This window comes from Phacochoerus africanus, chromosome 8 (assembly GCF_016906955.1).
Source record: "Phacochoerus africanus isolate WHEZ1 chromosome 8, ROS_Pafr_v1, whole genome shotgun sequence".
NCBI lineage: Eukaryota > Metazoa > Chordata > Mammalia > Artiodactyla > Suidae > Phacochoerus > Phacochoerus africanus.
In genome coordinates this window covers 128790133-128815649 of record NC_062551.1, presented here as the reverse complement: position 1 = coordinate 128815649, position 25517 = coordinate 128790133, and the positions used below count along the sequence as shown (strand labels likewise).

The 25517-nt window shown below is 35.9% G+C and overlaps 2 protein-coding genes across 2 annotated transcripts in view; one reads left to right on the top strand and one right to left on the bottom strand.

The window, feature by feature from the left end:
• The window catches only part of SPATA1 (spermatogenesis associated 1), a 46122-nt gene extending 42192 nt beyond the window's left edge, over positions 1-3930 (top strand). Inside the window, exon 14 of the mRNA XM_047794217.1 lies at positions 1654-3930. The gene's annotated coding sequence lies outside the window, so the exon portion shown is untranslated. The remainder of the gene's footprint in view (positions 1-1653) is intronic.
• CTBS (chitobiase) overlaps positions 872-25517 on the bottom strand; it is a 33563-nt gene continuing 8917 nt past the window's right edge. The window contains exons 4-7 of the mRNA XM_047794214.1: positions 17765-17936; positions 5158-5255; positions 4352-4498; positions 872-1142 (exon numbers count right to left, since the gene is read on the bottom strand). Coding sequence (XP_047650170.1) covers positions 951-1142; positions 4352-4498; positions 5158-5255; positions 17765-17936 — 609 coding nt within the window. The 3' untranslated portion in view covers positions 872-950. The remainder of the gene's footprint in view (positions 1143-4351; positions 4499-5157; positions 5256-17764; positions 17937-25517) is intronic.

The window sequence follows — 25517 nt, the reverse complement described above, 5'->3', positions numbered from 1 at the left end:
ACTGAGCCATGATGGGAACACCACCTACGCACATTTAAAGAAGTTCTTTGCACAAAATTTTTTTTAGAAAGAGAAAACAGTTGAGAAACCAATATTTTTAGATAATTATAGAAAATGAAAAAATTTAATGATGAAAACAAAATAAACCAAGAAATATATTATAGATGTCTTTAAAGGAAGAAATATTAATAATTGGAAGGGATAAATGACAGTGAATAGAATCAGATTTAAACACCAAGTTTTTCATAAACATTTCAGGTATAACCTCAAAAGGTAATTTAATTGGAAAATTTAGCTTTAACATTCTAAGTCAAAATAAGTTATATTCTTGTATTTAGTTAAGTATTTTGATCCCTTGCATTTGTTTTTTTCTCCACTGGAGGCTTAAATGAGTTTCATTCAACTGACTCAGAGAATATGAGTGTTGTGCGGAGTTAGGAAGCAGAAAAATTAATTGCATTGGTTTAATGAACCTAAAGATACTAAATTGCAGGGTTTAAACTTAGGTTTATTGAATAAAAAGTACAGAGCAAACTGATTCTCAAAGACTAGGTTTTAAAAAATCTAATTCTAAGCAAACAAGTTCAAGTTATACACATCCCAAAAACTAGCACTGATTTGTAAGCATATACTTTAATATCATAGGAGAATTTTTAGTACAATTCCAAAAGCAATTGTTCCAAATTATAGTATTAAACATCTTACAGAGGAATATTTAATATAGAAAGTTGACTTACTTCTTACCTTTATGTTGTTGTACACTGAAGATATAAACAGGTATGTATTTTTCAAATTCAAATAAAGCATTTCTTTATGTTTTTGAATATACTTATAACTAAAATATTTAGCAATGTGACAAAAATGTATACATTTTTTAATCTCTTCAAGAAACTACATCTATTTAAACATGTTTTTCTCAATCTTACGAGTTTGACAAAAGTTCATCTCTGTTACAGCTTTGGTTTTAAGGCTTTCCACATTTCTTCAGTTTGCTGTTTGGCTAAAGCATTTCCAGAGTAGTCAAGACAGCTTGCATGCCACATGCCAATGCCGAGCAAGCCATGGCTTTGTACATAGGCTGCCTTTAGAGAAATGCTCCGAGGGTTATCATACCACACTTGATGACAATTCCCAGCCTGATCCTATACAAATAAATTAAAATAGAACTTTATTGAGTACAGTAAGAGGGGAAAATGCTTCTTAAATGTAATGACTCAAAAAGGATGCAATGAAGTAATCGAAATTTTAGGGCACAATATTTTCCGTGGTTCTGTATGTGATACTTTCTAGATATGATTGCTTGTGGCACTTTTATAACAACAGAGAATATGCAGATGATCCTCCCAATATATTCTATTTAAAGTCCTTTTCATGCCTTAAGATTCCCTCTTGCTCCAATCTGATGATTAACAACCCAAGGTAGTCACATGTGAATCACTTGTGAGGACTTTTTAAAAAAAGATTCCTGAGAACCACACCATATGAAAACTATTGAATCAGAATTTTCCAGGGCTGGTGTCAGAACATGTATGTATTTGTTTCTTTGTTTTATGATTTAATGTTACATTAGATGATTCTGATAAGCAGCCAAGGCGATAACTACTCTTATTCTCTAACATTAGCTTATACCCCCTTTTTTTGTATTCCCTACAGTTCCTGGAAATGGACCCAGTTAAGAGCTCAACAGCTGATTTTGTTTATGACAAATCAGTCAAATCAGCAGGTAATGGCAATGGACAAAGAAAACACCTCCTTTTCTAGGTCTTACAGAATTGATTCTAATTATTGGGTCTGGACCCCATGGGTAACTTACGCACACACCTGATTAAGGACCACAAACTAGAAACTGGTCTTAGGCTCACCTTCCACCCTATAAAATTCTTCTCCACAGCATCACTTGCCTCTATCTAGTGCGAAACAGTCTCTTTTAGAAAGTATGTAAGCTATTGGATAAAGGATAAAAGAAAGAGGAAACGTACAGAATTAGGCAAAACAGTAAAGGGAGGGGAAAAGATAGGAAATAAAAAATAGAATGACCTGTGATTTGAAATGATTTACTGATTTTTTATATACATCTAGGGAACTCTTTAAAGACAATTACCAATGAATGCCAGTAATGTTTTCATTTATTGAAAAACATCGGCATTAAAACGCTGGAATTAGAATTATCTCCTAAGATGACTGCTTTGAAGGACAATAGTTACTTGGTAAATGAATATGCTGTGGCATATTTAAGTAGATGGTAGACTCAATTACATATATCTTATACTATACCTTATATTCCAGTCTTTAAAAATCTTTATAAAAGATTTCTGCATGGTTGAAAAGGCCGTGCATGTTCTAGTAGTAATTATAATTCAATATTGAAAGGTACCTTGCAAAACCTAAACCTAAATATAGAAAGATTTATTTTTACAGAGTCAGGGGCAAACCCAAAGGCATATACCTTGGAATTTTGCCATCAGCCTAGCACTTTGAGCCTTTTTGATACATTAAGAAATTTCAAATGCCTCAAATAGTGAAGAATCAAAGGATAAAAAGCTGAGTATATGTAAGTTTGATATATGCATGGTTAAGGAATATCTGTCTCCAAGAATATTGAGTACAGGATGAAGCTGCTGTTGCAGAGACAGTATAAGAAAGCAGAATGATCCTCTTCAGTTAAAATAGAAACTTGATTTGGGTTGCTGTGGAATTTCACAGTGAATAAAAAGAGAAACAAAATGATTAAAACAAAATGGTTGTCCAAAGTACTGTTAAATGAATGGTTTCCAAGGCTCATCCAAATGTTTCCTGAGTTCTAAAATCTTAAAGAATATGTCTTCTTATGCATTAAGGAAAAAGTAAGTCAGGAGTTCAAAAAAAAAAAAAAAACCAGGACGTTATAGTGTAAACTATTTATTCTAAATTATATATGTCTAAACTGTATAATTGGTTACATAAAGCCTTTACCAAACTGATATCCATGAAACACTCTTCCCCCTGCATGTTTCTAAGAGTGCTAGGAAACAGGGTTCTGTGTTAAACAATTAAATGGCTCTGTATACTGTTAGTGCTTCTCAACTCTTTGAATATAATGTTGTATACTATAAATCCCCAAGGGGAATTTATAGTATGTAGTGTTTTCCAAATATATTTGGCCATGGTACATGTGTGTGTGTTTGTGTGTACCTGGGGTGGGTGTTTTAGTATATTCCTTTTAAATTGTATTTTGTTTAAAAATCTTTTTAATATTTTTATATAATTTATAAAAGTTTGTTTCCATTACAGTTACTACAAACTATTGGCTATACTCCCTGAGCTATAGAATACACCCCTGAGGCTAGTTTAACCCAAGAGTTTGTACCTCCCACTCCCTGACCCCTTTATCACTCCTCTCCCCATTCCCACTAGTAACCGTGTGTGTGTGTGTGTGTGTGTGTGGTCAACAGTTTCCAGAACAGAGTTCTAAAAAATACTGTTTGGTAAAGGCAGGATCACAGTATACCCAAGTTTAATTAATAAGTTTATACTTTAGATTTTAAAGTTTAGAAAATTGATATACAGGCATGTACATGTATATCAACTGTAATTTATTAAATATGTATATTTGCAGTCATTTTTTTATAAATGTGTAAGAATAAATAGGAATTCTTGCTGGAATGAACGTTCATCATATCACTTTAGGGTTCCTTTAATTGTAATATAATTCAAGGTAAATTCAAAGATAGTTTGTACTTAAGATTTTTAAGGTGTGAAAATATAGCTTTTCTTTGACCCTTTGGTGTGGCAATTCATATCAAATACTATCTGACAGAATTGCTAGTCATTTAATCTATTTCTTCAAGTTTCTGTTTGTAATATTTTTCTGTCTCTAATTTTTAATATTGCTTACAATTTGTCTAATATCACACGGTTTATACTGTAGAATAAATTTGAAATGATACCATTTTCTATTGTAATACATCTCCTCTTCTCAGCCTTTTTCCTATTATATAAGAGCCTTATCAGATCTTTAGGCTACTTTACGCTTTCAGAGCAAGGAACCTATTTTGTTTCAAAGCCCATTCAGAAGCCACAGACATCATACATAATTTTCAGCTCTTAAAGGAAAGCCTACTTATTATTATATCATCTAAAATGACAAGTGGCCCGTGCAAAGCAGTTTCACTATTAGCATAATTTGAATTGCTCACAAGGGAAGTAAAGTAACTGATGACATAGAGTCAAAGACAATTCTACTTATGTAAATAGCAGTCTATATGTTGTCCCTATAAGAAAACTTAGAGAAATTCTATCAAATATGTAATTATGCAGACATGCAATTATGAAAACTAATAGAATAAAGATCCAAAACTTTGAAAAGTCTTACTTGATAGTGATAATAAGGAGACTTCTGATTTTCATCCCACAGGCTTCCAGAATGAGAATTATTTAGTTGCTTCATAATTATTTGATAGGGTACCTGTCTGTGTACAGCATCTTTACAAGGGGGTTTTGCAGTGGTACAAACATGATGCTAGAAATGCAAAAATGTTCATGTTATAGACTATCAATTAAGAATAATCTTGAGCCAAATCCAAAAATATAATAAAAATTATTTATTAGACATAAAGTATATACTATAGGAGTTCCCGTCATGGCTCAGTGGTTAACAAATCCAACTAGGAACCATGAGCTTGTGGGTTCAATCCCTGGCCTAGCTCAGTGGGTTAAGGATCTGGCGTTGCCGTGAGCTGTGGTGTAGGTTGCAGACGCGGCTCGGATCCCACGTTGTTGTGACTCTGGTGTAGGCCAGTGGCTACAGCTCCAATTCGACCCCTAGCCTGGGAACCTCCATATGCTGCGGGAGCAGCCGTAGAAATGGCAAAAAGACCAAAAAAAAAAAAAAAACCATATATACACACACACACTATAAACAGATAACCTGACCATATAGAATAAAAGTTAAATTTCATTATTAAATAGAAATACAATACATTCAGAATTTTTACATAATTTAATAATGTAAAACAAACTAGCTACTTTTAGTCTTAAACTGTTAGAGAAATTCTCAAAGTGTATGCACTATGTATAAAGAGCCGTTTCTAAAGTCTAAATAAAATTTATACAGAGGAAATAAAACAGGCTATAAAAAATAATGAGAAAAAAATAATATAAGAAATAATCTGTTCTTACCTCTGATAGAGTTTTGCAGGTATAATCATAACCATACCAAGGAATACCCATTACAAGTTTCTTAGGGTTAATGCCGATATTGATGTATTGATCATATCCTAATCAAACAAGGACATAAAAAGCATATTTTTCTCTTCATATGTCTACTAATGTGTTCATACCAGCTCTGCAACCACTTAGAATCTAAGTTTGTAAAAACAGGCACATTTATGCAAAATGTAATACAATAATTCTCTAATGTGGTATTATAAAAGTCATCCCTCAAGAACTATAAATTCTGAATTACTTTCGAAACCATTTCTTTTTGAATAATAGAAAACAATCAATTTGATTGTCTTTTGGCTCAACAGCCACCAAGAGGTGAACACAGTTTTCAGGTATTACCTGCTGTTCCTCAAAAGTTGAAAAAAAAGATCTAAATTTAAAAATGATTTGAGAGGCACCAGTCTCTCCCATTAGGAAGCCTGAGGCAAGTCCCCAAACCAACTTCAGCCACAAGAGGGGCAGACATCAGAAGCAAGAGGCTACAACCCTATTGCCTGCAAAAAGGAGACCACACCAAAAATCCATACAAAATGAAAATGCAGAGAATTATTATGACTCAAAGAGGAACAAGGGAAAAAACCCAGAAGAACAGCTAAGTGATCTGGAGATTACCAACCTTCCTGAAAATGAATTTAGACTAATGATAGTAAAGATGATTCAAGATCTTGTAAATAAACTGGAGGCAAAGACTGATAAATTACAAGAAAATCTGAGCAAAGAAATAGAAGATTTAAAGATTAGGCAAGCAGAAATGCAAAATACAATCAACAGAAATTTTTTAAAAAATCACTAGATGCAGCCACCAGCAGAGTACAGGAGGCAGAAGAATGAATAAGGAAGGTGGAAGACAGACTATTGGAAATCACTGATGTGGAAGAGAAAGAAAAAAGATTGAAAATAAAAGAAGACACTCTAAGAGAACTCTGGGACAATGTTAAATGAACTAAAATCCATTTTATAGGGATGCCTTAAGGAAAAGATAGGGAGGGCCAGAGAAAATACCTGAAGAGCCAAAAACCTCCCTAACGTGAGAAAGGAATCATTCACTCAAATCCAGGAAGCACAACAAGTACCATATAAAATAAACCCAAGGAAGAACACCCCAAGGCACATATTAATAAAACTGGCCAAAAAATTAAAGACAGAGGAAATATTGAAAGCAGCTAGGGAAAAGAAACAACATAAAAGGGAACTCTAATAAAGGTTATCAGCTGATTTTTCAGCAGAAACTCTGCAGGCCAGAAGGGAGTGGCACAATACATTTGAAGTGGTGAAAGGAAAAGGCCTCTAACCAAGATTACTCCACCCAGCAAGGCTCTCATTCAGATTTGAAGGAAAAATCAAATGCTTACAGACAAGCAAAAGCTAAGAGAATTCAGCACCACGAAACCAGGTTTACAACAAATACAAAGGAACTTCTCTAGGTAGAAAAGAAAAAGCCACAACTAGAAATAAAAATGTCACAAATGACAAGGCTCACCATATAATATAAAGGCATACATATAATAAGGGTAGGAAGTCATCCATGCACAAATATGTTATCAATACCAAAAATCCTGAGAAGAGGAGGGTGCAAATGCAGGGCACTGCAGATCCACTTGCAATTAAGAGACCGACAACTTAAACTAATGTATATATATAGATTCCTACATCAAAACTTCATGGAAACTGCAAACCAAAAATCTACAGTAGATAAACACATAAGGAAAAGCAATCCAAATACATCAGTGAAGACAGCCATCAAACCACAAGAGAAAACAACATGAGAAGAAGGGAAGGAAAAAAGACCAACAAAACCAAATCCAAAAGAGTTAATAAAATGGCAATAAGAAGATACATATCAATAACTACATTAAGTGTAAATGGACTAAATGCCCCAACCAAAAGACATAGACTGGCTGAATGGATACAAAAAGAGATCCATATATACTGTCTTCAAGAGACCCACTTGAGTTCTGGGGACACGTACAAATTGAAAGTGAGAGGATGCAAAAAATATTCCATGCAAATGGGAATCAAAAGAAAGCTGAAGTAGCAATACTCATATCAGACAAAATTGACATTAAAATAATGTTAAAGAGACAAAGGCATTAAATAATGATCAAAGGATCAATCCAAGAAGACAAAACAATTGTAAATATATATATGCTCCCAACATAGGATCACCTCAATATAAGGCAACTGCTAACAAACTTTAAAAGGAGAAATTGACAATAACACAATAATAGTGGAGGACTTTAACACCCCACTTACAGCCATGGACAGACCATCCACACAGAAAATCAAGGAAACACAGGCATTAAATGATGCATTAGACCAGATGGACTTAATAGATATTTATAGAACATTCCATCCCAAAGCAGCAGAACACACATTCTTCTCAAGTGCGCATGGAACATTCTCTAGGATAGATCACATTCTGGGCCATAAATCAAGCCTTGGTAAATTTAAGAAAATTGAAATCATATCAAGCATCTTTTCCAACCACTACACTATAAGACTAGACATCAAAACAAGAAAAAAGCTGCAAAAACACACAAACACATAAAAATTAAACATATTCCTAAACAACCAATGGATCACTGAATAAATCAAAGAGGAAATTAAAAAATGCCTAGAAGCAAATACTAACAAAGACACAGCAATCCAAAACCTATGGGATGCAACAAAGACAGTTCTGAAAAGGAAGCTTATAGCAATACAAGCCTACCTTAGGAAACAAGAAAAATCTCAAGTAAACAACCTAACTTTACACCTAACAATTGTATACTGTTAAATATCCAAGAGAAGGATATATCCAAGAGAAGGAACTAACTGCATCATTTGATAATGAAACTTTCATTGACATTCATAATTATCATATCTCTCATGAAACATAGTTTACAAACACCAAATTAAATAATTATTTTGTTAATTTAACACAATTTTCAAATTTTAAATAATATATGCCTATGATAGATTATTCTATCCAAATAATTAGGACATGATAAAATGAGGCCAATTTCTATTATTTTCCCTCTGTACGAAAAAGAAAAGCATTTTTCTGTATTAATCAACATGTAAATTAATGCCAACTATCCCAGAAAAGCTCATTTAAATCCAAAAGATAACACACAGTCTTTTATTCAGTTGGCTGATGGGATAAAAACTAATTCAAACTTCGGAAAGGATAATGCAGAGGCTACATTATATGAATGACAGATCAGAAGTACACTTAATTCTAACAGTAGTATAAATTTTCATAAAGTATGGGTACTAATACTAAATGCAAAATAAGATAAAGCCAATCCTATCAATCATGTATGACAGTTACTCATACTATAGTTACCTCTGCTATTCAATTATTTAACATTGGTTATTTCAACAAAAATATCTTGTCAAATTTTAAATAAGCAAATATCTTTCTGTAACTTTATAAGAGTTTGACTTGAAGTTGGAAGACCTGCTTTAGTCCCAACCATAAAATACTTAATGTGCAATCATGAGGACTTAACATCCTTCATCTCTTCTATAGTAAAGGGTTAATAATAATACACCTGTTCAAGTGAGAATAGGTGGAGGAGGAATAGGTCATAGAGCTCACCTTTTTCCACAAACACATCCAAAACCAAAATCTATATGTAGAATGATTCATACAGAATATCTACCAAATGATAGCAGACAGCAGAAGACTTCAGACTTCCAAAAAGAGCAAGAAAAAACTCCCCATTACTGGGGAGAATAAGGAAAAGAGAGAGAAAAAAAAAAGGAATCAGGACAGGACCAGCACTCCTGAGAGCGAGCTGTGAAAGAGGAAAGGAATTTGCACACTGTGAGGTCACCTCACTGATGGGGAGGTAAGCAAGGATGGAGGGAGAGCCTCAAAGCCTTGGAGAAAAGTGCAGCAGCTAGACTGAGCATGACAAAGCTGAGAGAGAACCACACAGATAATTGGTACCATTGCTCTAGGCACCACAGCCAGAGACACTCAAGCAGGGGCTGGCGCTGAGAGTCAGGCTTCGGAGATCAGTCCTGGGGAGAGGACTAGGGTTGGCTATGTGAAAATAGCCTGAGGGGGCTAGGGAGTGGTGTGCCATGGGCTGGGGAGTGGAGCACCACAGCAGAGAGAGTGCAGGAGGAGGCCTGGGCCTGCCAGAGAAGCAAGGCACTAGTTGGGGAGTGTGAGAGGGGGTAGGGGCAGAGAAACCATAGGAAATTTTTTCTCTGCACATGCACAAGATCTCAGGTGGTGGGGTGCCTCTTGCACAGGCTTCAGGAGTGGCTGCAAACCACAACAGTTATACTACAGAGGTGGGTGGTCTGGCCACCACTGAGGGTCCCATGACCAAGCACCACCTGCTGCCCCAGTCACCCCAGGGTTGTTGCCACAGAGGACCCTGCAATTGAGCACTGCCCATTGCCCCCACCTCCCTAGAAACTACCATTGCCACTGCCAAGGGCCACAAGACCACAATTCCCTCCCATGGGATTGGAGGCACTGCTTCAGACACCACCATGTGCCCTCCTCCCTGGAAGCATGCACAGACCGTGCACCTCCACACCTCCATTAAGGGGATAATGGCCTGCACACACTGAGGAAAAGAGGCAGCAAGCATCCTAATCAAAAGCAACTCCCACACCAAAAAAATAGTAAACCCACACAAGCTATCCAGGGACACTCCTGCATATAAATAGCCATCCAAGAGTACAGTAGATAATTGTTTTGCCCAAACTTACACAGTAAGAAAAATATAAGCAAAATGAAGAAGCACAGGAACCATTCCCAGTTGAACAGGAGAATTCCCCTGAATGAAACAGACTTCTACGGTCTAAAAAATACCAAGTTCAAAAAGGAGGCAATGAATATACAGAAGGAATTAAGAATGGCTATTGACAGTAATGCAGACTACTTTTTATTTATTTATTTATTTATTTACTTATTTATTTACTTATTTATTTATTGTCTTTTTACCATTTCTTGGGCTGCTCCCGCAGCATATGGAGGTTCCCAGGCTAGGGGTCCAATCAGAGCTGTAGCCGCCAGCCTATGCCAGAGCCACAGCAACGCTGGATCCTAGCCGAGTCTGCAACCTACACCACAGCTCACAGCAACGCCGGATCCTTAACCCACTGAGCAAGGGCAGGGATCGAACCCGCAACCTCATGGTTTTTAGTTAACCACTGAGCCATGACAGGAACTCCCAGATTACTTTTAAAAGGAACTGAAAACTATAAGGAGCAGCCAAAAAAAATTAGAAAATTCATTTGCCAAGTCAAAAGTTCAGCTAAAGGCATTGAACAGTGAAATGAATAATGCAGAAGATTGAATAAGTGACTTGGAACACACTATAATGGAAATCACCCAATCAAGACAGCAGACAAAAAGCCAAATGAAAACAAGTGAAGGCAATATAAAATATCTCTGGGATAATATAAAGTATGCCAATCTATACATAATAGGGATTCAAGATGGAGAAGAAAAAGAAAAAAGGATTTAAAATGTATTTGAAGAAATTATGGCTGAAAATTTCCAAAATCTAAAGAAGGAACAGATTATCTGGATACAGGAAGTACAGAGAGTTCCAAGCAAGATAAACCCAAACAGATGTATGCCAAGAAATATTAAAACAAAAATGGAGAAAGTTAAAGAGAGGATTCTAAAGGCAGAAAGAGGAGTTCCCATTGTGGCTCAGTAGGCCAAGAACCTGACATAGTGTCTGTGAAGATGTAGGTTTGATCCCTGGCCTCACTCAGTGGGTTAAGGATCTAGCATTGTCACAAGCTGTGGTGCAGGTCACAGATGCAGCTCAGATTTGGCATTGCTGTGGCTGAAGCCCTGATTCAACCCCTAGCCCAAGAACTTCCCTGTGCTGCAAAAGCAGCCATAAAAATTAAAAATAAATAAATAAATGAATAAATAAAGTCAGCCAGAGGAAAAGAAAGAGTAAATTGCCAGGGAACCTCCATAATGCTATCAGCTGATTTCTCTATAGGAACACTATAGGCCAGAGGGAGAGGCAAGATGTATTCAGTACTAAATGAAAAAATTTGCAACCTAGAATACTGTACCCAGCAAGATTATCATTTAAAATAGGACACAGAGTTCCCATTGTGGTGAAGTGGAATGAATCTAACTAGCATCCATGAGGATGTGGGTTCGATCCCTGACCTCACTCAGTGAGTTAAGGATCTGGCATTGCCGTGAGCTATGGTGTAGGTCACAAAAGCAGCTTGACCCCGAATTGCTGTGGCTGTTGTGTAGGCCAGCAGCTACAGCTCAAATTTGACCCCTAGCCTTGGAACTTCCAGATGCCATGGGTGCAGCCCTAAAGAGCAATCAATCAATCAATACTTTTTAAAATAGGAGAAATAAAGAATTTCTTGGGAGTTCCCATTGTGGCTCAGCAGGTAAAGGACCCAACATAGTGTCCATGATGATGGGGGTTTGATCCCTGGCCTGGCTCAGTGGGTTAAGGATCCAGTGTTGCCACAAACTATGATGTGAGTTGAGGAGTTCCTGTTGTGGCTCAGCAGTTAATGAACCCGATTAGGATCCATGAGGATGTGTGTGCAATCCCTGGCCTTGCTCAGTAGGTTAAGGATCCAGCATGGCCATGAGCTGTGGTGTAGGTCGCAGAGGTGGCTGGGATCCTGCATTGCAGTGGCTGTGGCATAGGCCAGCAGCTGTAGCTCTGATTCAACCCCTATCCTGGGAATCTCTATATACCACAGATGTGGCCCTAAAACAGCAAAAAACAAACAAACAAACAAACAAAAAAACCTCAGATAAGCAAGAACTAAAAGAATACAGCAATACTAAACCTATCCTAAAAGAAATGTTGAAAAGTCTCCTCTAAATAGCAAAGAAAAAGATACAGGATGGAGGACACCACAGTTGGAAAGTAATCACTTAAATAAGCCAGTATACAGATCAAAAAGTTAAAAAAAAAAAAACCTATTTGTTGAAAGTAAATGATAAACACAAGGAACAGCAAAAGGATAAGCATGAAGATGTAAAAAAGGACATCAAAATCATAAAATGTGGGGAAGGAGGAGTTCCCGTCATGGCGCAGTGGTTAACGAATCCGACTAGGAACCATGAGGTTGTGGGTTCAGTCCCTGGCCTTGCTCAGTGGGTTAACGATCCGGCGTTGCCATGAGCTGTGGCGTAGGTTGCAGACGTGGCTCGGATCCCGAGTTGCTGTGGCTCTGTTGTAGGCCAGTGGCTACAGCTCCGATTGGACCCCTAGCCTGGGAACCTCCATATGCCGCGGGAGTGGCCCAAGAAATGGCAACAAGACAAAAATAAATAAATAAATAAAATGTGGGGAAGGAGAATAAGAAAATCTAGACTCTTATTTACAATGTGTTTAAGCCTATATGACTATCAGCCTAAAGCAAGAAAATATAAGAAGGGGTTAACATACTAGAAAAACAGGCAACCACAAATAAAAAATGAACAATAAATTCACAAAAATCAAAAAGAAGAGGACATAAGCTTAAAATAAAAGGAAATCATCAAACCACAAAAAGAAAAACAAAGGGGAAACATAGAATCAACTGGAAAACAGTGTTTAAAATGTCAATAAATACATATTTACCAATAATTACTTTACATGTCAGTGGACTGAATGCTCCAATCAAAAGACATAGTTGGCAGACTGGATAAAAAACAAGAGCCTACATTTTGCTGCGTAGAAGAGACCTGCCTTAGGGCAAAGTACAGACACAAACTGAAGGTGAGAGAATGGAAAAAGATATTTCATGCAAATGGAAACGACAAGAAAGTGAGTGTTGTAATACTCATATCAGACAAAATAGACTTTAAAACAAAGGCCATAAAGAAAAATAAAGGACACTAATGATAAAAGGATTCAATTCAACACTAATGATAAAAGGATCAATTCACACTTGTCAACATATATGCACCTTATATAGGAGCACCCAGATACATATAACAAAAACTAACAGACATAAAAGGAGAAATTGGAGTTCCCACCATGGTGCAGCAAAAAATGAATCTGACTAGGAACGATGAGGTTGCAGGTTTGATCCCTGGCCTTGCTCAGTGGGTTAAGGATCTGGCATTGCCATGAGCTGTGGTGTAGGTCACAGACCAGGCTCAGATCTGGCATTGCTGTGGTGTAGGCCAGCAGCTGTAGCTCTGATTTTACCCCACTTAGGAACCTCCATATGCTGCAGGTGCAGCCCTGAAAAAAAAAAAAGGAGAAATTGATGGGAATACAGTAATAGTAGGAGACTTTAACACCCCACTCACATCAATGGACAGATTTTCTAAACAGGAAATTAATAAGGAAACAGAGATCCTAAATGACACAATAGAACAGTTAGACTTGATATTTTCAGAACATTACATCCAAAAAAAAACTAGAATGTACATTCTTTTCAAGTACAAATAGAACATTCTCTAGGATTGACCACATACTAGGGCACAAAACTAGCCTCAACGAACTTAAGAGTTTAGAAATTATTTCAAGCATCTTCTTTGGTCATGATGGCATGAAACAGAAATCGACCACAGGAAAAGAAAAAAGCTGATGACTACATGGATACAAAACAATATGCTACTAAAAAAAAAAAAAAAAAAACCAATGGGTCAAATCAAAAGGAAATTAAAAAATACCTTGAGACAAATGATGGTGAAAACACAACTGTAAAAAAGTCTGTGGGGTGATGCAAAAGTAGTTCTTAAAAGGAAGTTCATAGTGATACAGGCCTTCCTCAAAAAACAATAAAAATCTCAAACAGCATAACCTACCACCTAAAAGAATTAGAAAAATAAGAACAAACAAAAGCTAAAGTGAGCAAAAGGAAGGAAATAATAAAGATCAGAGAGGAAGTAATAAAATAAGAGATTGAATGATCCTATGCCAACAAATTTGACAACCTAGAAGAAATGAACATATTTCTAGAAGCATAAAGCCCAAAAAAACTTAATCATTAAGAAACAGATAATTTGCTATGGGGATAATTTCAAGAATTGAACTCGTTCAACATCATGGAGGATAATGTGAGAAAAAGAATCGTATATATATATGTGTGACTGGGTCACTTTGCTGTGTAGGAGAAATTGACAGAACACTATAAACCATCTACAATGGAAAAAATAAAAATCATTTTTAAAGAATCCAAAAAAAATAGATAATTTAAACAGACCTTCTAGAAGTAACTGAATATGTAATTTAAACTCCCTACAAACAAAAGTCCAGAACCAGATGACTTCACAAGCAAATTCTTAAAAACATACAAAGAAGAACTTATAGGAATTCCCATTGTAGCACAGAGGTTAACAAATCCCACTAGGAACCATGAGGTTGTGGATTCGATCCCTGGCCTTGCTCAGTGGGTTAAGGATCCGGCGTTGCCGTGGGCTGTGGTGTAGGTTGCAGACTCAGCTAGGATCCCGTGTTGCTGTGGCTCTGTGGCTCTGGCATAGGCTGGTGGCCACACCTCCGATTAGACCCCTAGCCTGGGAACCTCCATATGCCTCAGGAGTGGCCCTAGAAAAGGCAAAAAGACAAAAAAAAAAAAAAAAGAACTTATACTGATCCTTCTTAAACTATTCCAAAATACTGAAGATTAAGGAACACTCTCAAAGACATTTTGTGAAGCCACCATCACCCTAATACCAGAACCAGACAAAGATACTACCAAAAAATTATAGGCCAATGTCTTTTATAAATACAGATAGCAAAATTCTCAACAAAATTTTAGTCAACCAAATCCAAAAATACACAAAAACATACACCACGACCAAGTGGGATTCATCCCAAGTTCACAAAGTTGGTTCAACATATGTAAATCAATCAATGTTATACAGGAAATTAACAAAAGATAAAAACCACATGATCATCTCAATAGATACAGAAAAAAAAATCTGACAAAATTCAACATCCATTCTTGATAAAAACTCTTACCAAAGTGGGTATAGAAGGAACATAATGCAACATAAAAATGCCATTTATGACATACCCACAGCCAATATAATACTCAGTAGAGAAAAGCTGAAAGGCTTCCCACCAAAATCTGATGCCCCCTCACTTTTATTCAATATCGTATTGCAAGTCCTAGCCACAGCACTCAAGAAAAAATAAAAAATAAAATGTATCCAAATTGGAATAAGAGGTAAAACTGTCACTATAGGCAGATGATAAGATACTATATATAGAAAATCCTAAAGATTCCACACAAAAACTACTTGATCTGATAAATTCAGCAAAGTAGCAGGATACAAGATCAATATTCAGAAATTGGTTGCATTTCTGTACACTAGCAATGAATTATTAGAAAAGGAGTATCAAAAAAACAATAACTTTTGAAATTGCACCAGAAATAATAAAATACCTAGGAATAAACCTGACCAAGGAGGTGAAGGACTTATATGCTGAGAACTATAAAACATTAATCAAGGAAATTAAAAAGGATTCAAAGAAATATTCCATGCTCCTGGACTGGAAGAATTAATACTGTTAAAATGTCCATACCACGCAAAGCAATCTACAAATTTAATGTACTCCCTATCAAAGTACCCATGACATTTTTCATTAAAACTATAACAAATCATCTAAAAATTTATATGAAGTCATAAAAGACCCAGAATTGCCAAAGCAATCCTAAGGGGAAAACAAAGCAGGAGGCATAACTCTCCCAGACTTCAGGTAATATTACAAAGCTGCAGTAATGAAGACAGTGTGGTACTGGTACAAAAACAGACATGGGGATCAATGGAACAGAATATAGAGCCCAGAAATAAATCCAGAAACCTATGATCAATTAATCTTAGACAAAGGAGGCAAGCATATAAGATGGGAAAATTCTCTTCAGCAAGTGGTGCTGGGAAAACTGGACAGCTGCATGTAAATCAATGAAACAGAACACACCCTCACATCATGCACAAAAATAAACTCAAAGTGGCTTAAAGACTTAAACATAAGACATGAAACCATAAAACTCCCAGAAGAAAACAGGCAAAACATTCTCTAACATAAATTGTACAAATGTTTTCTTAGGTCAGTCTCCCAAGGCACTAGAAATAAAAATAAACAAATGGGACCTAATCAAACTTAAAAGCTTTTGCACATCAAAGGAAACCATAAAAAACCACAAATACAACCTATGGAATGGGAGAAAATATGCAAATGATGCAACTGACAAGGGCATAATCTCCCAAATATACAAACAACTCATACAGCTCAGCAATAAAAAAACAAACAATCCAAAGAAAAATGGGCAGAACACCTAAACAGACAGTTCTCCAAAGAAGACAGAGAGATGGCAGTAGGCATATGCATTAATTATAAGAGAAATGCAAATCAAAACCACCTCACACTGGTCAGAATGGCCATCATTAAAAAGTCCAGAAATAACAAACGCTGAATTGGAAGTGAGGAAAAGGGAACCCTCCTACACTGTTGGTAGGAATGTAAATTGGTTCAACAACTATGGAAAACAGTATGGAGGTTCCTCAGAAAACTAAAAATGGAATTACTGTATGACCCAGCAATCCTACTCCTAGACATATATCTGACAAAACTATAATTAAAAAAGATACATGCACCCCTGTGTTCATAGCAGCACTATTCACAATGGCTAAGACATGGAAACAACCTAATTGTCCATGCAATGACAAATGGATAAGAAAATGTACATATATATATATAGTGAATAATACTCAACCATAAGAAGAATGAAATAATGCCATTTGCAGCAAAATGGATGTAACTAGAGATAATCAGACTAAGTGAAGTAAGAAGAAGAAAGACAAATACCATATGGTATCACTTATATGTGGAATCTAAAATATGGCACAAACAAACCTATCTATGAAACAGAAACAGATTCACAGACATAGAGGACAGAGTTGTGGTTGCCAAAGATGGGGGCAGTGGGGTGGACTGTGAGTTTGGTGTTAGTAGATACCAAACACTAGGAGTTCCTGTTGTGGCTTAGTGGAAATGAATCTAACTAGTATCCACGAGGATGTAGGTTCGATCCCTGGCCTTGCTCAGTGGGTTAAGGATCCAGCGCTGCCATGAGCTGTGGTATAGGTTGCAGATGTGGCTCAAATCTGGTGTTGTGGCTGTGGTATACAGCTCCAATTTGACCCCTAGCCTGGGTACCTTCATATGCCACAGGTGCAGCCCTTAAAAAAAAAGGACAAAAAAAGATGCAAACTATTACATTTAGAATGGATAAACAATGAGGTCCTACTTTATGGCTCTATAGCACAGGGAACTATATTCAATCTCCTGGGATAGACCATGATGGAAAAGAATATTTTATATACCTGACTGAGTCACTCTGCTGTACATCGGAAATTGGCATAACATTCAAGTTAACTATAATTTAAAAAATTTAAAAATCCAGCCATCCCACAAGAGTAAGTGAAATAACTGAAAACTTTAAAACTTTTTGTAAATGTTAAAGCTCTCCAAATTAAAAGGTTTTGATATGTTTCAAGAAAGCATTGCAAATGAAAAATGAAATACTAAAATATATCTTGAGTTATAGAAATAATATTCTAATAATATTACTGATAAATGATCATTTTGTGAATTCTTACCAGTTAATGTCTGAGTATAGGGAGAATTGGCTCCTGCAATACATTTTGACCAGGGCAGACTTCGTTCATCATAAGACATGACAAAGAGAAAGTCACAAGCATCTGCGATTGCAGTATAATTATAGCACCTTTGAGCTACGCAGTGTGGAGACCAAGAGACATCAAAGGTTACCTGTGGAAAAGTCATTTTATGTAACATGATCAAATATGCATATTATGACAGATGTTTTGTTCATTATACATTCTCTTGCCTCGTATTACCCGAGGTGGGGGAAACACTCTGTGTAGAAAGCTAGGGTTTGACATGTGTGGAACCAGAACAGTTCTAAGAAATATATTTTTTGCCTACATGGAAAAATTTTAGACAATGTTGTGGACATGTATTTGGACCCAGGTGTATTTGGATATATACAATGACCAGGACATATATCAATGACATATACAATGACCACTGTGTAGAAGAGGAGTTTTAAACTCAAAGGCCTTCAGAGGATAGACTGGTAACTCACGTAATTAAAGGCAACTGTGTAACTGAAGGATTACTGTGTAATCACAGTTAAGGCTATAAAGTCTATGAGCAATAGAGAGTAAAAGAACACTAAAATAATTAAAATACAGAAGCTCTTAAAAATATCATACAGCCTAAATAGGTCATCTTTGGGCACAAGCTGACTGGAATGTGTTGGGAGTTGGAGCCCCTGATTTACAATTACACTACATGGTAGGTTTAGTCCAACATTACAGTTAAAGAATAGTTGTGTTTTATGGCTGCAGGTATAAATCAACGCAAAATGTTGAACAAATCACTTAAATGGCCTTATTTTTATGGAAATAATTCAAATAAAACTTGTGTGATAAATTATCTTTCATCTTGAACGGCAAGGCAGTACTCAACAAGGATGAGGCTCTTTAAAAGATTTATTGCCCTAAGTGAATATTAATTTAGCCTTATTTTATATGTCTGCAATGTTCTAAGGCTTCATTAAAGGTTATCAATAAACATATTGATAAAAAATTGAGGTATTTTAGTAAAAATTTTTATACTTTGGCCAATTTATTCTACTATAACTCTTTTTAGGACTTTCTCAAAATTCTATATTTATTTCATTATTAGCACTAAAGGAAGCTCTGCTTTGTACATATAAGCTTTCCCCAAAGTTCTCCACGAAAATAATTTATAAAGTGAAATTATTACACACTGGACTTCATTTTATTACTATCTCTTCTTATAAAAAGGAAGTATAACAAGGTTAACAGAGAAAGAAAATAATTACCTCTAAGGTAAATTTCCAATCCATTTTCTAAGTCCTTACCTCTCCTCTCCTGAGCAGTAAGAGTATTTTCACTTGGGTTTTTTGCCATGGTTAATCTCATATTTCTGAGAAGGCAGGGTTAGTATATTAGAAAAGAAATCAAAAGACTTTGGTTCTGGTCTTGGCTCTCTTAATAACTAGGTCCATTTCACTTCAAATACCTGAATCTATTTTCCTACCCATAACACTGAATGTGTAGAAAGAATTCTTCAAAAACACGTCTAGCTCTTTAATTCTGTGACCATACTGCTATAATTCTAAATTATCATCTTCCCCAAAACTCACTTCTCCTTCCAGGGAGTCTATGTTAGTCATTTCTTTTCTGGCCACCAGTTTAAGAACCTTTAGGTCATTTTCTGACTCTTCTCTCACCCCATAACCTCACATTATCCTTTGGGTGGCTTCTCACAATTGCTGTGCCTCTTCCATTAATTAATTAACACAATGAATATTTATTGAACACTTGCTGGGTGTTAAGAATATGCCATCATCCCAATTCAAACCATAAATTCCAAGTTACTGGAATTTTTACAGGTCTGCCTTTCTCCTCTAGACTATTTTACACACTACATAAATAATCTTCTCCAGGTACTTGTTGTACACATAACCCATTAGATAAAATGCATACTCTTCAGTCTGACATTCTCTATCTTCCACAATCTGGCTCTTTTGGGCAACTGTAATTTCCACTAACTTAACTACTGTGAACTTGACATAGTAGCCCAAATTGTTCTACCTGCCCCTCAAACATGGAAATAGACATTCCTGCTGCAAAGTCTTTGCTCAGTCTCTTCCTCCTTGCCCTTTCACTATAGCTTAATCAAGACTAGCAAATAAGTTGTTTCCCACACATGAGTTCTAGCCAATTTACAAGAGAAATCTAGAGAATGAAGGAAAAGCTTCTGAGACCAACATTTGTGAGGAGAGGAGTATGGTGGCCTGCATATCATGTACTTACTATTCTTGATCTAAACTGTGCTCATCTGAAAAGCTGAATTCTTCCCTACTTGCATAAAGCCACAGAGATGTCAGTCCTTATATCATTTATTATTTTTCCAGTGATTCTCAAATTCATGTTGACCAACCATACCAGAATCACCTCTCACATTTGTTAAAAACCAGTTTCTAAAATCTATGCCTGTATCAATTTCTGCAATGTTTTTAACAAACACTCTTAAGTGATTCTGATACAGATTTAGAATCACTAGATTTAAAATTTTGAAAGGCAGGTATCACTCATTCAATAAATAATTTTTCAACATTGTGTTAGACATAAAGAAGCTGGTCCCCACATTCAAAAAACTTACTGTCCGGGAGTTCCCGTCATGGCACAGTGGAACCGAATCCGACTAGGAACCACGTGGTTACAGGTTTGATCCCTGGCCTTGATCATTGGGTTAAGGATCTGGCATTGCCATGAGCTGCGGTGTAGGTCGCAGACACGGCTCAGATTCCACATTGCTGTGGCTGTGGTTTAGGCCAGCAGCTGTGGCTCTGATTCGACCCCTACCCTGGGAACTTCCACATGCCACTAGTGTGGCCCTAAAAAGGAAAAAAAAAGAAAAAAAAACTTACTGTCCAGCCTCGGAGGGTTTGTTTGCTTGTTTCTGAGCTTTATTGAGGTACAATTGACAAATAAAATTGTATTATATTTAATGGATATGTATCCATCACCTCATTTATTTCTTTTGGTTGTAACACTTAGATTCTACTCCCTTAGGAAATTTCAATTATACAATACAGTATTGTCAACTATTATCACCATGTTAAGCAGGAAATGTTCAGCCCTTATTCATCTTGTAACAAAGTTTATACCCTTTGACCAGCCTCTCCTTTTGGTCTAACTAGTTTCCTTATTGATGTTGCCCTACTGGATAATCTGTCCATTGCTGAAAGTGGATTATTGAAGTCCCCTACTATTATTGTATTGTTCTCTGTTTCTGCCTTCAGATATCTTGGGTTTATTTAATATATTTAGGTGTTCTGATGTGGAGCATATATAAATATTTACAATTGTAACTTCTTGATGAACTGACCCTGTTATCATTTTATAATGAAGCTTTTTCCTCTTGTTATGGTTTTTGGCTTAAGGTCTATTTTGTTGGATGTAAATATAGCTACCCCTGCTCACTTTGGGTTTCCATTTGCCTGGAATAAGTTTTTCAATCCTTTCATTTTTAGCGTATGTGTGTCCTTAAAGCTGAAGTGACTCTCTTATAGGCAGCATATAGTTGGACCTTGTTTTTTAATCCATTCAGCCACTCTTTGTCTTTTGATTCAAAAATTTAGTCTGTTTCCATTTAAAGTAAATATTGATAGGGAGTTCCCGTCGTGGGGCAGTGGTTAAAGAATCCAACTAGGAACCATGAGGTTGCGGGTTCAATCCCTGGCCTTGCTCAGTGGGTAAAGGATCCGGCGTTTCCGTGAGCTGTGGTGTAGATTGCAGACGTGGCTTGGATCCCATGTTGCTGTGGCGTAGGCCGGCAGCTACAGCTCCAATTAGACCTCTAGCCTGGGAACCTCCATATACCATGGGAGCGGCCCTAGAAAAGGCAAAAAGACAAGGAAGAAAGGAAGAAAGAAGGAAGGAAGGAAGAAAGAAAGAAAGAATTGATAGGTTTGCACTTAATATTACCATTTTATTAATTGTTTTCTATTTTATAATTCCTTTGTTCCCTTCTTCATTTCTTGCTCTCCTCCTTCATGATTTGATGATTTCCTTTAGTTGTATGGTTGATTCCTTTCTGTTTTGTGTGTGTGTGTGTGTGTGTGTGTGTGTGTATCCACTGTAGGTTTTTGCTTCGTGGTTATCATGTAGCTTACCTTAAAAAATTATAACTATGTATGGTGATGGATTTAATTAGACTTATTGTGGTGATAATTTTGCAATATATACAAATATCAAATCATTGTTTTATATCTGAAATTAATATGTCAATTCTATTGCAATAAAATAATTTTAAAGCATCTTCTAGTTATAACACTATTTTAAGCTGTTAACAATTTAGAATGCATAGAAAAGCTGTACATTTTTGTATTCCACCACCCCACATTTTATGTTCTTGATGTCAAAATTTACATCATTTTTATTGTGTGTCCACTAACAAATTATTACAGTTTTTTGCTTTGGCCGTGAAAGTTCCCAGATCAAACCTGAGCCACAGCAGCAACTCAAGCCATGACAGTGACAACACTGGATCATTAACCCACTGCACCATAAGGGAACTCCATAGTGTTTTTTTTTTTTTAAAGGGAAATATCCTAATATTTCTTAATAAATTCTGTAATATACTTTTTAATTAAGTACAGTTAATTTACAATGTTGTGTTAATTTCAAGTATCCAGCAAAGTGATTCATTTCTATATTTATTTTTTTTCAGATTATTGTAGGTTATTACAAGATACAAAATATAGTTCCCTTTGCTATACAGTAGATCCTTGTTGTTTATTTTATATATAGTATTCTCTGTGTGTTAACCCCAAATTCCTAATTTATCTCTTCCCCACACCTTGCTATCCCCTTTGATAATCATGTTTGTTTTCTATATCTGTGAGTCTGTTTCTGTTTTGTAAATAAGTTCATTTGTACTATTTTTTTTTTTTAGGTTCAAGTGTATCAGATGGTATTTGTCTTGCTCTGTCTGATTTTCTTCACTTAGTATGATAATCCCTAGGTCCATCCATATTGCTGCAAATAGCATTATTTAATTCTTTTATATGGTTAATATTCCATTATACACACACACACACACACACACACATATACATCTTCTTCATCCATTCATATGTCGATGGGCATAGGTTGCTTCCATTCTTGGCTATTGTAAATAGTGCTGCTATGAACACTGGGGTAGTGTATCTTTTAGAATTAAGAGTTTTCCCCAGATATATGCCCGTGAGTGGGACTGCAGGATTATATGGTAACTCTATTTTTAGTTTTTTAGGAACCTCCATGCTGTTCTCCACAATGTCTATACCAATTTACATTCCCACCAACAGTGTAATAGGGTTCCCTTTTCTCCACACCCTCTCCAGCATTTATTATTTGAGGACTTTTTAATGATGGTGATTCTGACTGGTATGAGGTGATTCTTCATTATAGTTTTGATTTGTATTTCATTAGTGATATTGAGCATCCTTTCATGGGCCTACTGGCCATCTGTATGTCTTCTTTAGAGAAACGTCTATTTAAGTCTTCTGCCCATTTTTTAATTGGGTTTTTTTTTTCCCCATATTGAGCTGTATGTGCTGTTTGCATATTTTGGAATTTAATCCTTTGTCAGTAGCACTGTTTGCACATATTTTATCCCAGTCTTTAGACTGTGTTTTTATTCTGCTTATGATTTCCTTTGCTCTGCATAAGCTTTTAAATTAATTAGGTCTCACTTATTTATTTTTATTTTTATTTCCATTATTCTAGGAGATGCATCCAAAAAATATTGCTATGATTTATGTCAAAGAGTGTTCTGCCTATGTTTCCCTCTTGGAGTTTTAGATCTTTAGTTCATTTTGAGTTTATTTTTGTATATGGGGTTAGAGTATGTTCTAATTTCATTATTTTACATGTAGCTGCCCAGCTACCTAGCACCACTTATTGAAGAGACTGTTTTCTCCACTGTAAATTCTTGCCTTCTTTGTCACAGATTAATTGACCATAAAAGTGTGTGGGTTTATTTCTGGGCTTTCTATTGTGTTCCATTGATCTGTCTGTCTGCTTTTGTGCTGGAACCATACTGTTTTGATTACTGTAGTTTTGTAGTATAGTGTAAAGTCAGGGAGCCTGATTCCTCTAGCTCCATTCTTCTTTCTCAAGGTTTTTTTGGATCTTTGGAGTCTTTTGTGTTTCCATACGAATTTTAAAATTTTTGTTCTAGTTCTGTGAAAAATGCTATTGGTAATTTGATAGGGATTGCACTGAATCTGTAGATTGCCTTGGAGAGTACGATCATTTTGATAATATTGATTCTTCCAATCTAAGAACATGGTACATCTTCCCTTCTGTTTGTGTCATCTTCAGTTTCTTTCATCAGCATCTTACAGGTTTGGGAGTACAGGTCTTTTGCCTCCTTAGGTAAGTTTATTCCTAGGTATTTTATTCCTTTTTGATGCTATGGTAAATGAGACTAATTTTTTTGATCTTTCATAATGTATAGAAATGCAACAGATTTCTGTATGTTAATTTCATATCCTGCAACTTTACCAAATTCATTAATGAGCTCTAGTAGCTTTCTGGTAGGTTGTTAGGATTTTCTATACAGAGCAAATCATGCCATCTGCAAACAATGACAGTTTTACTTCTTTTCCAGTTTAGATCCCTTTTATTTCTTTTTCTTCTCTGTTATCATGCCTAGGACTTCCAAAACTATATTGAATAAAAGTGGCAAGAATAGGCATCCTTGTCTTGTTCCTGATCTTGGAATGCTTTCAGCTTTTCACTGTTGAGTATGATGTTGGTTGTGGGTTTGCCATATATGGACTTTACTATGTTGAGGTATGTTCTCTCTATGCCCACTTCTAAAGAGTTTTATCATAAATGGATATTAAATTGTAACAAAAGCTTTTTTTGCATTGTATGGTTTTTATTCTTCAGTTTGTAATATGGTCTATCACACTGATTGATTTGCAAATATTGAAAAATCCTTGTGCCTCTGGAATAAATCCCGCTTGATCATGGTGTATGATCCATTTAATGTATTGTTGGAGTTGCTTTGCTAGTATTTTGTTGAGGATCTTTGCATCTGTGTTCATCGTTGATGTTCGCCTATTATTTTCTTTTTTGTGATATCTTTGTCTGATTTTGGTATTAGGATGATGGCTGCCTTATAGAACAAGTTTGGAAGTGTTCCTTCCTCTGCAGTTTTTTGGCATAGTTTCAGAAGAACAGATGTTAGCTTTCTCTAAATATTTGGTAGAATTTACCTGCGAAGCCATCTGGTTCTGGGCTTTTATTTATTGGGAGTTTTAAAATTATTAATTGGTCTGTTCATATTTCTTCCTTGTTCAGGCACGAACAAGAGAGATTGTACCATTCCAAGAATTTGTCCATTTCTTCTAGGTTGTCACTTTTATTGGCATAGAGTTGCATACAGTAGTCGCTTATGATCCTTTGTATTCCTGAGGTGTTGACTGTACCTTCTCCTTTTCCATTTCTGATTTTATTAATTTTGGCCCTCTCCCTTTTCTTCTTGATGAATCTGGCTAAAGGTTTATTGATTTTGTTTATCTTTTCAAAGAACCAGCTTTTAGTTTCACTGATCTTTTCAGTTATTTTATTCTCTATTTCATTTATTTCTGCTCTGGTCTTTATGATTTCTTTCTTTCTACTAACCTTGGGTTTTGTTTGTTCTTCTCTCTCTTGTTGCCTTAGGCATAAGATTAGGCTATTTATTTAAGATGTTTCTTGTTTTCTGAGGTAAGTTTGTATGACTGTAAACTTCCCT